The sequence below is a fragment of the Gobius niger genome (assembly GCF_951799975.1).
Source record: "Gobius niger genome assembly, chromosome: 23".
NCBI lineage: Eukaryota > Metazoa > Chordata > Actinopteri > Gobiiformes > Gobiidae > Gobius > Gobius niger.
This window is the reverse complement of record NC_136874.1, coordinates 3379114-3393958: the sequence shown is the minus strand read 5'-3', so window position 1 is coordinate 3393958 and position 14845 is coordinate 3379114. Positions and strand designations below refer to the sequence as shown.

The following is a 14845-nucleotide window of genomic DNA, read 5'->3' as shown; positions in this document are numbered from 1 at the left end:
CAAACAAAAAACTCCCATCATGCTCGCTGTGCCTGCTATTAAAAGACACACTCCGCCGCCAAAGCAATGAAGCGACCCCTCCAGGCCACCGTAGACATGGTACTTTCACCTTTCACCTTTTTGTTTTCTCTTGTTTTGCTTTCGCACGTTAGCTTTCTGTAATGTAGCCGTTTAATGCTAACTGTGCTAGCCTCTGTCTCACACTGAATTTAAGTTGGCTAATGCTAATGCTAATTTATGTAGTTCTTTTTTGCTTTTTTTTTTTCATTGTCTTGTGCTAGTTACGGCTGTTTCCATTCGAACGAGGTGTGCTAATGAAATATTTGCATTTCAGTGTTTTAGCGGTTTTAGCATCTTATCAACTGAAGGCGAGACACTACAGGTGAATAGGGAATTTTTTTTAAATTTAGAGATATCAATCTGAAACTTCCGCTGTAGATTACTGACATAAATATAGGAAAAAAATGTATGGCAAGTTTTTTTGTCATGTTATGTCTTCATATAAAAATAAGACCATTGATGCCTAAAAATACCACACATTTTGTATATTTTCGTCCAGGTTTCGATTTATGATTTATATTAGTCACAAAGACTTTTTCAGACGGGATTTTGGATATCTTTCTTAGTTTTAAAATAAGCTCTGGTGAAAAATGCTTGGTTTTATGGTCAAAGTTTATACATATGTTAAGAGAGACCAATTTATGATTTATATTTGACCCAAAATCTTTTGCCTTTAGTGTCTCCTCTTAAACTTATTGACAAACAGAAATCCTTTACTGACTTTATTATTTAACTAGACTAGCATACTAAAGAGGTTTTTAGTTTTTAAACCTGATTCATAAAGTATAAGTAAGACAACACTGAGATAGATAGATAGATAGATAGATAGATAGATAGATAGATAGATAGATAGATAGATAGATAGATAGATAGATAGATAGATAGATAGATAGATAGATAGATAGATAGATAGATAGATAGATAGATAGATAGATAGATAGACAGACCTTTATTACATAACATCCTTTGTTAAACAAAAATGGCTTAAAAGTGGTATTTCTGCTGATTTTGAGTTGTATTTTATCGCCAGTGGAACAGGATAGATTGTTCTTGCCTCATTTTGAGGTTTTTTTTAATTTTAATTTTAATTTAATTTCAAGACAGTCCAAACCTGCTCTAAACCAACAATAACTGCCCTAATTCAAGCACATTTCCTAGCATTTTTATTACATTTTATAAGCTTTTTTTCCAGTGTAGTCAAGCCCGTCAACCGTCTGGTTTAGGCCAAGGGGCAAGAAGATTTCACATCCTATTTTCTTTCATTTTTTCATTAAAAAGTTGTTTTTTCCATGGGCCCCCCTAGTCCTGGGGCCCGGGGCAGTTACCCAGTTACACCACTCGATTCAACGGCCCTGTTAGAAGTCATAGAAGTCACATTAGAAGCAGCAGCAGTTCACTGAAGTCACTAAAGGATTTTGTCTTGAATATTTACCAATAAAATGAATCTAGTCAACCTTATATTTATAATACTCAATATAATTATGTATATTTAAAGTCCACAGCTTCATGAAGCTCCTCCCACATGGACAAGGACCAAACTTGTTCCTTTTGTAGTGAATTTAAATGACTCTTTCAAGTCTCATTTTTCATATTTATACTGTCTTATCATTTTAGTCATAGTTTCAGTCATCATCAGCTGCTTTTACTTTAGTTTTACTCTATAATATAATGACGAAATCACCTGTAAATGGCTTATTAGCACACCTTATTCTTGCTTGTTCCATTCATATTGTTCTTTTGACGTTTATTACGCATTTACTAATACCTTTAATCCGACTGTGCCACTAACTTCTAATCATTTCCCCGTTGTATTTTTCCGTATCTGCTCTAGGCCTTTCCTCACGGCATGCTCCAGCCTCTACCAAAAGAGACAAGCGTTGGACAAAACCAACGGGGCGTCTTCACTGTTCAACCCCAACGTTCTGCACTATCAGCAAGCTCTGGCCAACGCGCAACTCCAGCAACCTGCCTTCTTCCCCACAGGTAAACAACCACACAGTTATTGAGATATTTGCTACGCGTTTCAACTCCCTTTAACTTAATCGAGCATAACATTAAGACCATGAGCTTTTACATTCCAATGACGTCACGCATAGTTAAGGCCGAAGTGGAATCACGCTGTGCTACAACATGTAATAATATCACTACTCATTGACCGGAGCATTTGTATAAAATCTTAATCATTGCTCAAGAGGAAAACCACATGAGTTCAGCACCAGAGAGCACAAGGCTACATAAACACTACAAAAAGTGAATCCAGCATTGGTTTAAATGACTTAAAGGGGGGTATTATGCAAAATGACTTTTTCAAGCTTTACATCATGTTATTATGTCATTCCCTCATTAAAAACATGCCTGAAGTGTTGCCTTGGCACATTCACGTATTTTTGAGTAAACTGTAAAAGCTCTGATGGCGGCCATTTTAGGGATAGGTTTGCCTGAGTCCTCCTAGGAACGCCCCCACCTCCTGGAGACGCCTCCGAGCTTTCGTCACCAGCCGAGTAACCAACCACTGCTCCTCAGCAGAACCCCCTCCCCACTGATGCCACAGACAGCGTGTGGAGGGGGCGTGTCTAAAGGCTCAGAGGTTCTTAAAGAGACAGAGGCCTATTTCAAGACATTCACTACAGCCATTTTGAGAGAGCAGTTTTATACAAGGCAGTTATTCTAATTTACTGCATTTACAGACCAACAGAAGGTTTGGTCATCATTGTAGTGTGATTTAGACTGGTGCTATGTGATTGAAAAAAGCATAAAAAAAACATTGTTTACTTTGCTAGTTTGATGACATTTCTGACTTCTGGTTGAAATAAGACAGTAACACTGCCAATGAGACAAGTCTTGCCCCTTTGGCAAAGAAATTAAGCTCAAATAAAGACAAAATGTATTGAAATGAGTCAGTAACATATCAGAATAAGTGAAATACTCCAGGGAAAAGGTCTAACTAAATCTCAGTGAGCCAAAACAACTCAAATTTAAATTCCTCCTCCAATATATGCTCCCATTTAAACTAATCTAGTTACTTATTTTTTGCAGTGAACAAACCATTTTGGAACAAAACATTAATAAAGTAAATAAACCTATTTTGAGTGTGGTTCAGGGCTTTTTCTTGGAGAGCTTCGTACAACATGTATGTCAGCTATAGACTGTATATATAATAGACAGCTTCTCCTCACTCCTCCCCGAAATCATGGCTGATTTACAGACTCCTCCTCCCCAGCTCTGACGAAGCATGTTCCTAAAAAGGGCATAAGGGCGGGTCTTCACTGTAGACTCCGCCCTTGTGTGACGTGTAGCTCGCGCAGCTCCAATGCTAACCGGCCATCATTAGTACGAGATTTAAAAACACTGTTCTTATGAAAACCAGCCTGGTTTCTTTAATTGTAACTAACCCAGCGTTATCACAGGAGGAAAATCAAGCTGTAGAAAGAAATTAGTGACCAGGCTCTAAAGTTATTTTTCACGTGTCTAAAGTCCTATGCTTTCCAATGGGAGACTAGCGGCTATATGGAGGTACTACAGCAATGGCGGCCTATGGTGTCGTCGTCACAAAGCAGAGCAGCCAGCGGCCATTGATTGTTTTACAGTCTATATGTATAAAAGGATAGAAATATGGAAATAAGCAAACAATAAAAGAATAAAAAGAAAGAAGAGAAGACATATCTGACAACTTCACATCCATACAGTTCAGTGCTCACACTTGTGTTTGTCTTGCTAGCATAAAACTTCTTATTGCCAATGGAACAAGCACATTTTTTCTTAATTCAGATTATTTTTAAGTTTAGGACACTGGCTACTAACCCTCCGAGATAAACTCCTCGTGAGCCGCAAAGTTACACAAGTAGCAACAAAACAAAAAGTCTTTCCCTCACCAGAAGACCTTTCATTACAGATGCTAATCATCCGTTAGCATTTTGTTTTTCAGCATTGTGAGTTCAGTTCTGCTTCAGTTTGACATTATTCCCAGCAGAAACATCATCCAACACGGCGTCAACATGTGGTCTTAATGCGATGCTCGATTTTCCCTTCCCCTCGACTTGTTATTCAGATCTTCCGCCCGGTAGCGTTAGCATCTCTGAGGTCACTCTGCTGCTGCGTTAGCTTGTTAGCCTGTAGCAAATGTTCCTCCTCCTCCTCCTCCGCTCTCCCCTCCGCGCGTAAATGTTTATGTATTTTGCTGAACTTTTGCCCGACAGCTTTTCCTTCACCCCGTCCACGTTCCTGCGTGAATGACTTGCGCTTGGGGCCACGATCGTGCTTGGGAATAACAATGTTTTACTAACCGCTGTTGTGCATGGGAGCGCTAACTGTCCGGAGAGACTAACGTGCATTTTCTTTGGGCATAATTATGAGATTCGGTCGACTGTTACCAAATGTGTCAGACTAGCTTGATTTGTTTCACGTACTTCCTTTAAAAAAATGCAAATACTACAATAAGCAACGTTTTTGAGTATTTTTAACCTGGTGAGTTTTAAAGCAAGACACTGCAGGTGAATAGGGAAACTTTTTAACCCCTTAACTCCCACCTGAACCGAGCACATTTTCTCCAGTTTGGCTTTACCCCAGTCCAAAAGTTTCCAGAAAAAAGGTGAGAAAATAACGACAGAACTGAGACGAAAACAATGATGAAGATGTGACAAAAAAGTGAGAAAACTTTGACAAAAAACGGACAAAAAATGGACAAAAAAATGGACAAAAAAAATGATGAAAAAGTGGCAAAAATGTGACAAAAAATTGACAAATCAGTTGACAAAAAAGGACAAAAAAAAGGACAGAAAGTGACAAAAAAAATGACGAAAAATTTGACCAAAAAATTCACGAAAAAATAACCAAAAAGGGGCAAAAAAATGATGAAAAAATGATGAAAAAGTGGCAAAAACGTGACAATTTTTTTACAAAAAAAGGACAAATTTGACAAAAAGTGACAAAAAAATTTACAAACAATTTGACAAAAAATGTACAAAAAAGTTACAAAAATGAGTTGAAAACCCCCCAAAAAATGATGGAGAAAAAATTCTGATGACATGAGGAAAAAGATCCATTCAGATGAGTTTTGTAGATCTTAGCTTTCAAATGAGGCGTTACACTGGCCTACAGGATTTGGGTAAAGCTGAACTGGAGAAAATACTCTCGGTTCAGGCGGGAGTTAAGAGGTTAAATATAGAGATATCAATTTGAAACTTCTGCTGTAGATTACTGACACACATATGAGAAATAAATGTATCGCAAGTTTTCTGTCATTTTATGTTTTGATGTAAAATAAGGCCTTTTTGGTAGAAAAATCTGTGTAAAATGAAAGGAAATTTCGCCTTGTTTTTGAAATTCAAAACTCAATCAATCAGGTGAGGGAGTAGATAGTAAAACCTCTTAACCTCCACCTTAACTGAATGCATTTTCTCCACATCTAACCACATCATTTGAAAGCTAAGACCGACAAAACATCATCTAAACAGATCTTTTTGCTCACGTTGTCGTCACTTTTTTTGACATTTTCTTTTTGTGCTGTTTTTGAGATGCACCGATCCAGCTTTTTTGCCTCCGATACCGATACTGGGTTTGAGTATCTGCCGATATCCGATATTTACCGATACCAAGAGACTTTCTTAAAAGTGTCTTTCTCTGAGTGAAAAATTTAATTGACTCTTTTCTCCATTTTAAGTTCAAGAAAGTCATATTTTATTGTCATGTAGCAGACCAATTATCAATTATATCTATTGATAAACTCTTGGATAAACATTAAACAAGGATCACTGGACGTTTCTACAGTAAATATCCTTGGGTTTATGACAGGCTTTAGGTTATATTAATATAAACAACTCACATAAAGTGATCTGATCATTACAAATATGTCCGCTCACTTATTTCTTAAACTAAAATACAAACTCTCGGCTTCAGCAGTGGTTATTTTATTTTATTTGGCTACTTTAGGTATTTCTATCACACTTTCTGACCCAGCCTTGATTATTTGTTGTTAGCATTAGCTCCCACTAGCTTTGTTGAGGTTAAAACTGATTGAAATCTCCAGGTTCTTAGCTTCACAATGATACGCAGTCCATATTTTAAGTTGTGTTTTTAAGGCGTTGAGAGCCAAAACTGGTATCGGTTCAGTATCGGATATTTGTAGCCGATTGCCCCAAAACCTGAAAAAACTCTGCAGTGTCTCGCCTTAAAATGAGTTCATAAATCTGTATTTGCTTGAAATCTGTTTATATATTCATTATTTTACTTGCATCGCTTTACTTTGCAAGTCAGGATTAATCAGATTAAGGTGAAACATTATTAATTTCAATCAGTTTCAGCTTTTCTATGTGGAAAAACTACTATATCATGACATAAGGAAAGCTAGAAAGTCGAAACAAGGGAAAACTGAGTGAATCCTCAGCTGCAGAATGCCGGATAAATGGAGTAAACAGTGGCGTATTGTTCCCGCTCGTCTTCCCGTCATTGTCCTGTTTAACCTCTCTCTCTCTCTCGCATGCTCACACAGGGTCAGTCTTGTGCATGACGCCCGCTAGCAGCCTGGGTAGGTCCTCGCCTTCGAATCCTTTTAACTGTCTGTGAACAACACGCCGAACGCCAAGGTTCCCATTGAAACCCTCCACATCCAAGACATCGTGGAGAAACAGAAAAACCCGGGCTGGATCCAAGCCTGGCGCCGGAGTCTTCCACATTTTACAGGCTTCTGTGTCAGTTTTTCATAGTCTTCATAATCTCTTCAAAACTTACATTATTTCTGGGGAACCTTGGCGTTTCAGCCGTAGATCTTAGTCTCTTCCTCATCTGTACGTGTCTGTGGTTCTACTCTCTTCCTCTTATTATGTTTCTACGTAGTTCAAGAATATCCGCAGTGAAGTGGCGCTTATCTGACATGTGTATTTGCTGCTGTCGCTGTTCGCCGTGCCGTGGATTGGGGGAGGGAGAGGGGGGGTTTTAGTAAGTTTCTCAGAGAAATTGTCGCCGCAGTTTAGGAACAAAGAATCCCGGGACAAATCGGGGGAAAAGGAACAGGTTTACGTGCACAAAAAACTCTCTTTTGTGAAAGTATCTTGAACCTTCTTGCCTTGTGCTCGGAGTTTTACACAGATATAGTTATTAGATTTGTGGGTGAGGGTTTGGCTCATGTCAAACTATCATTATGATGCACAGAGGTGGCCAATGTATCACACAAGATCATAAAATTGCTGTTAGGAAGGTTTGACTCCAATGTCAAGAAATGTGGTGGAAAATCTGGGGAAAATGTAATACAATTCGAGAAAAGGAGACATTTTTTTATATACGATTAATTAAGGCAACACTAGGTATAAACATTGGAGATAAAAAAAGAAAAAAATGGGGGGGGAAAGGTACAAAAAAAGGGACACTTTTTTTATTAAAAAAAAGGGAAAACATAGGGGAACTTGAGAATTATGGTGGGATATTAATGGGGAAAATAGGGAAAAATAATGGGAGAAAATTTTTGAAAGAAAGATGGGGAAATATTGAACACAAAAAAAACCCTCAGAAATAAAAAAAAAAATGGAAAAATTGTGAGGGAAAATATAGGGGAAATTGAGAATAATGGGGGGGGTGATAATGGGGTAAATAGGGAAAAAATCAGGGGGAAATTGACAAAACAATGAAAAAACGTGTGGAAAAAATTGTGAAAACTAGGGTAAAATGGCAAAAAAAAATTGGGAAAATGGGGGGTATAGAAAGTGTTTCTTTTTCTGCCCTTTTGTCGACCAAAAGATGTTTTCAGCCTGGATTTGAACATAGTCAGAGTTGATGCTCCAGATTTTGGCTTCTGAAAAACGAAATCCAGCCTCACTGTGTTTTCTGCAGTCCAGACCAGTGTTTCCACTTCCTTTAGTCATCCTAAAGTAATCCACTCCTGTAAAATGATTTTGCCTCTGATTGGTTGACTCTGATTGCTCTGAGGCTCGACATCAAAGCAGAGGGGGCGGGTTGTAACACCCGCCAGCAAAAAGGGGAAGATGGTGTGTAAGAATATCACTTCATTATCAAGAAAGTTCCATATCGTCCAGCCCTATATGCACATTTTTAATGGGTATTACTCTATTTCTACGATCAGTGGTGGTCAAAGTACTCAGTTTTATTACTTGAGTGAAAGTTCTGAAGTATTCACTGTAGAAAACACATAAGTATTCAAAGTATAGATCTGTTGGGAGAAACACAAGCTTCAAAAACAGCTAAACTCGATGGAGACAAACTTTCTTCCTTGCTGTGCGTTACTGGCATTTGACAGTACAACCTGCACAGCGCCACCTACTGTCCTGGGGTGTGTTTGACAGTTTCATGTTTATCTTTCAAATAATGTAAGGGAGTAAACGTAAAAGGTTCTCATAACTGTGCACGTCAACCTGCTTATAAACCTTCAGAAAACCTTAGCACTATGACACATGTTTCCTTCTCTGGGAAAAAAAACAAACCATTTCTGCATAAATTTCCTTTTAAACCTGTGATTGTAACCTGCTTTCTCCTTTTTTTTTTATTATTTCCTCTCCCTCACCTCTCTCTCTCTCTCTCTCTCTCTCTCTCTACAAACCAATCTCTCTTCTCGGCTTTGCATTGTGACCGGTCGCATGCCGTCTACTGACTCCTAATACGACCTACGCCTCGCTGGCTATCTGTTTCCACCATCTTAACCATCCAACAAAACAAAACAAACAATCGAAACTACCCTCCATTGCTGTCACGTTTTGCCCCCCTTCTTTTTTTTTTTTTTTGGTTTCGTCCCCCCTTCCTTCCGTTTTTTGCCCCGTAAACACCTGAAAAGTGCCAATGATGTACAATGCTACGCCTGCTACTGTCTCGGCAGCATCAACTCCTGCAACCAGTGTCCCCTACGCCTCCTCCACTCCAGCCAATCAGGTTTGCTACTTTAAAAAGCTTTCTTTCATCCCGCCCCCGGAGCTCTCGACAAGGACCAGTGTGGAAAGTCCACGGGGTCGGCAAAAGCAAATGGCAAACCAGTCAAAAGGAGGTCGATTTCACATCCAGGCTTAAATTCTGACTTGGTGCTCCCTGTGTGAACCCTGAGAGGCAAAAAGATAACAAAATCTGAAGCTCGATATATTTAGGCTGGAAAATATCACGATTAATCGATATTACGACCGCACTGAAACCAACTACAAAAGGAAATCTCTGCTCTAAAAGTCCTCATTCACATATTTTCAAGGACACAAGAGTAAATTGTTTAAATATTACAAAATAGGATAAAGAAACAAGGGGGGAAGAGTTGATAAATGTCCTGACCATGAATATTGAGGCAAAAACTTACTGTTGACTGTCAGTTATTGAACAATAAGTCGATATAGTAACTATTGTGACAGGAGACAAAGGATTTTTCAGGATTTTTTTCACGCAGTCCTTATATTTGAAGAGTTTAGCGGTGCTAGGCTAGTGCTAGGCTAGTGCTAGGCTATATGGTAACTAGTAGCCTGCATTACAAAACCTCTTCAAAATCATGGGGTTGTTCACCAAACGTTGCCATATCTGATTTGTAGAAAGCTCCTTTGTGAATTCCATGTGTAGTAATGCGGCCACAGGTAAACAAACTAATGTAGATCCGGTAACTGAGCAGATCACTCCGCCGCTAACTAGCTTACAACCAGGAAGCTGATGCTGCTCAGATATAAGTTCTTTTAAATGCAAAATTTCAGTCGACACAAGACATTTATATGGGTAGTCTGATGTTATAAGTGATTTGCCTCAGGTGCACTGTGCTTGGGTCAGACTGTTTTTAATGGAGGCTACTAGTTACCATAGACCTGCACTAGCCTAGCGCTAGCCTAGCACTAGCCTAGCACTGCTAAACTCTTCAAATATAAGGACTGCATGAGTTAAAACATATATATATTTCAAATATCATTTCCTAGTTATCCAGAGTGTTGTTGATTTCTGGATATATATATATGTTTGATTCATGCAGTCCTTACATTTGAAGAGTTTAGTGGTGCTAGGCTAGTGCATGTCTATGGTACCTGCGGCCGGCATTGCTACACGTGGAATTCACAAAGGAGCTTTCTACAAATCAGATATGGTATCGTTTGAAGAGGTTTTTAATGCAGGCTACTAGTTACCATAGACATGCACTAGCCTATCACTAGCCTAGCACTAGCCTAGCACTAGCCTAGCCTTAGCCTAGCACCACTAAACTCTTCAAATATAAAGGCTGTATGAGTTAAAACATATATATACCTCCAGAAATCAACAACACTCTGGATAATTTAATGAGGCCCCATGTCAAAAATCCTGAAATATCCCTTTAAGCTCTCACAAGCTGCACACTTTATTTACCCCACTGTGAGTTAAACACTGTCCTCGGCCCAGGCCCATCCCCTCTACTCAACTATTAAACAAACATCCTTGTTCACATCAGAGTGTAGTTCCCCAGTTCTCCTCCAGTCCTTGTCGAGAGCTCGTCCATTTGCAGTTGTAGAAGTCTGTGTTTGTGTTGCGTCACTTCCTGTTTTTGTTCTTTTTCTTCTGCATGTCTTTTGTTTTATTCCCCCCTTCCCCCGGCCCCCCCCCTCACCTTTTTATTTCGTCTCTCGTTGTCGTCTGAAGCCTCTCCATCCGCAGCGGAAAGGGACCTCATCTGTTAGCGCTCGTGTGCTACGCGCAAAACAACGCCAAGCGCTCGCCGCTGCAGCCGCGCTAAAGCTAACCTCTGTTTGTTTGTAGACTGGAAACAGGACGAGAAGAACCACGGGGAGGAGGCACATGTCTGTTACACTCAAGCTAAAATCTCTTTCTGTCAGTAAAAGGGTTTATTACAGACACAAGGCTTTTCAAACGTCTTATAAACAGTTACTGGAGGTGGGCAATATCGTTGACAAGGTGATATAGAAATGGCTGTTTGGAAGATATGCAAGTTTACAATAGCGAGTTTTTTCTCTAAGGTCTAGAAATGGGGAAAAAATTGGAAAAAAAATGAGGAGAAAATTAGGAAAAGTATGGGAAACTTGGGGGAGAATTAGAGGGAAAATTGAGGAAATAATGGGAGAAAAGTTGAGGGAAAAATAGAATTAAAAGTGATACAAAAAAAGAAAAATATGGACAAATTGGGGGAGAATTAGGAGGAAAATTGAGGAAATAATGGGAGAAAAATGTACAAAAATGTTGAAAAAATGTGTAAAAAGTTGAGAAAAAAATTAGAAATAAAAATGATACAAAAAAGGAAGATAAGGACAAAGTGGGAGAGAATTAGGGGGAAAATTGAGAAAATAATGGGGTTGGAGTAACAAATTATGTTAGGGATAAAAAAAAGAGAGAGAGAGAGGGGGAATGGGGAAACGTGAAAGAAAAGGAAATCTCTGACTGTGCTCAGTGGTATTATTACTATTTTCAGTTTATATTTTTCCAAAAGTAACTCAAAATAGTGTAACTCAGCTACATTTTAAGTCAGGGATAAAGTACGACGAGGTGTCCGATATCAGAAATAACCGTCCGACTGGCTCCAGCCAATCAGAATCGAGTATTCACCCAGACCATGGTATAAAACATATTACTTAAACTAACTATGTGAATATATTAGTCAGTACATTTAAAGTAACTCGAGTTACAAGATCATTTAAATGCATGGAGGAAAAAATGCCAAACTCTCCCAAAATAAAATGCAGCACAAAATCAAGTTGACCCTGATGAATCAGATCTGCAATTGTGTTAAGTTACATTGTTAAAGTAACTTGCCCACACTGGTCATGATGTAGCTGTATGTGGCTAACAGCAGCTAACAGCAGGAGGAGCTAACACCAGAAAACACTTTCTCCAAGTCTCTCATTCCCATAAAAGAACATTGTTTTGAAAGTTTCCACACAACATGAAGCCCAAAGTCTCAGTCATGTTCAGTGTTGGGTAAGTTACTTTAAAATGGTAATATATTCCATATTAGTGATTACAGCGTTAAAAAAATAGTATGTTTGTATTACATATTACTGTTTAAAAATGTTGCTGAGTTACTTCTGAGTTACTTTTGGCAAAATATAAACTGAAAATAGCAATAATGCCACCGAGTGCAGTCAGAGATTTCCTTTTCCTTCACGTTTCTCCATTTCTCCCTCTCTCTCTCTTTTTTTAATCCCCTACATATTCCTTAGTGACTGAAAAGAGTAATGTAGTTTTGTAACTCTTTACTTTTGTAGTACGTTGTGGACCTGGTTTCTGTGTTTAGTCCTAGTTTGGACCTGGTTTAGTCTCACAGTTTCTTTGTTTAGTCCATGTTTTGTTTTGTTTGTTGGAAAAGCAAAAGCGAGACCTGAGCACTGGACTAATGCTCGACCCCTGAGGCGGTGACGTAACCGTGTCCCGGCCTGAACTCGACCGATAATGATTTACAGGTGACGAGAAAGACAATAAACAAAGAGAGGAAGAGAGAGGGAGCGAGAGTTCAGCTGCTGCTCCAGGAGACCTTGGACTCACAGATAAAGCCGACTGTAAATGAGATTAAAACGTAGTATATTAGTGCAGTAAAGTACTATTTCAATCAGACACAAGTGCGTTTACGCTCTTTTTACTGACAGCTCGTAAAGAATAGACTCAGTATAAAATGTAAGGTCTGTTTTGTGTGAAAAGAACCACAATGGACTATATTTTTTGAATGTGAATAATGGAAAGAGCCAGGTTTAATTCTATGTAAGGTATATAACACACAGAGATTTAGGGTAAACTAGTTATTACTGGAAAACTAAATCACATTTCTTCATATATTATATATCAGGCCATAGGATGAGACATCGAAGAATCCTGGAAAGCAAAACTTTTTAAATAATTTGAATCAAACCAGGTGTAAACGAATGAACCACTAACTCGGGTCAAAAACAGGAAGTGAACCAGGTCAGGTCTAAACCAGATCTAAACCAGGTCTAAAGGAGTAAACCACTAACTCAGGTCTAAACCACTAAACCAAGTCTAAACTGGGACTAAACCAGTTCATCGTAAAGAGGTCACTTTGAAAATAAAATACTTTTAACCTCATTTAAAAATGTAGTGGAGTAGAAAGTACAGAGACAGGCTCTAAAATGTAGGGAAGTAGAAAGTATTTACATAAACCCTAGAACACTATCGCTCAAATTCAAAACACCATCACAAACGAGATAAAACATCCGATAAAAAGTACTTCAAAATATATCAAAACATGACAATACATGACACATGTGGGTCGTGTTCTTTCGTATTAAACTGTGTCATGTCTAATAAAATGAAAGAAAAGGATCATTAAGGGACCAGATGAAAATCCTCCAAAATTACTGGGGAAAAATCAGATGTAAACTTGTTTTTTGGTCCATCCATTCCTCGGGTATGTGAGACTTCCTGGTGAAGGCTCTACCCTCACCCTGTGCAAAATCCACCCGAACACGAGCCTGTAGGAAAACACCCAGGCCATCAAAGATGTCCAAGACAAAGCTGAAGCCCAGAGACCCAGGACACTCAGATAAACCATCATAATGAATCACATAAATCACATAAGTGAAGTAAAAGTACCTATAACTTGTACTTTTTACTTTGTTACTTTCCAACACTGTTTGTAACTAATATGTCAAACAAAAGCATAACTTTTTTTTTTATATGAAAACAGAAAACGACAGAAAACTCTGCATATTTATGTCAGTAATCTACAGCAAGTGATATCTCCACATGTAAAAGGTTTCCCTTTTCACCTGCAGCGTCTGATCTAGTGTCAAAAATATGACGAAAAAAACATTTTGAGATCATAAATCTATGGAGAAATCTTGAATAAGTGCAATAATTAGGGAAGAGGTGGGAAGAGGGGGATTAAAATGTAGTTTTTCCTGCAGTGTCTCCCTTTAGTCAACACTGCCCTCTGCTGGCAGCTGAGTGTATTACCACTTGTAGCTCACCTGGTTAAAGAGGAAGCTTTAGGGTAATAAGAAAGCCAGTCTAATCAGATGAAGTGTAAGAAAATGACATTAAAATTAATTAACAAATCCCTAGCATACGATATAACCTGCTCGTTTTGGCTAAAGGCGAGACGCTGCAGGTGAATAGGGAAACTTTTAAATTTAGAGATATCAATTTGAACCTTCTGCTGTAGATTACGGACATCAATATGAGGAAAAAATGTTTTTCAAGTTTTTTTTATCATTTTGTTTTCATCTAAAATAATCCTAAAAACGGTGACGAAATCTGAATAATGTGTCTCCACTTCGCCCCAGGTTTACACACCTCTTTCTGGACGCTTTCAGGACCCAGCCGGTGCAGCGCCCTCTCCCTCGTCCTGTTTCCAATCTGCAGTGCGGCCGTGGCTTGTTTTGCAGCTGCTGAAGTCACTGACAAAGCATCTTTATCTGTCCCTCCTCTCTCTATACGCTCTCTCCTACAGACTCTTTGTTTCCTGTGACTTTACATCAAGGTTTATTAGGGGTTTTCTACATGACGTTTCCTTTGACTGAGAAGATCTGGGTTAAAAGATGTGAGGCGTTGGTTTAAAACGTCTTATAATTGTCAAGTTTATCCTGAGAAAAGGCAAAAAGATGATGATTTTCCTAGGCTAGTGCTAGGCTAGTGCTAGGCTAGTGCATGTCTATGGTAACTAGTAGCCCAATGCCTGAAAACCTACGATCAAGAATCATTTTGATCGTAGGAAAAGATTATTTCCGTAAATTCCGAAAAGTTGAAGATAGCAGGAGCATGGGGTTAAAAAATTAGATCACAATTCGGTGCCGCCTCCAGCAGATGGTGGGTCACCAATGCCCCGATTAATGGCGCGAAGTATTACTCATGAATATTATCCCGTATGAATATAAATAAAGTCACTCCCATT

At 38.7% G+C, this 14845-nt stretch overlaps 1 protein-coding gene across 1 annotated transcript in view; it reads left to right on the top strand.

Moving 5' to 3' along the window:
* Positions 1-14845, top strand: part of LOC306982207 (muscleblind-like protein 2a) — a 71194-nt gene that overhangs the window by 54217 nt on the left and 2132 nt on the right. The window contains 5 exon segments of the mRNA XM_079582067.1: positions 46-99; positions 1892-1924; positions 1926-2043; positions 6548-6583; positions 8879-8931. Coding sequence (XP_079438193.1) covers positions 46-99; positions 1892-1924; positions 1926-2043; positions 6548-6583; positions 8879-8931 — 294 coding nt within the window.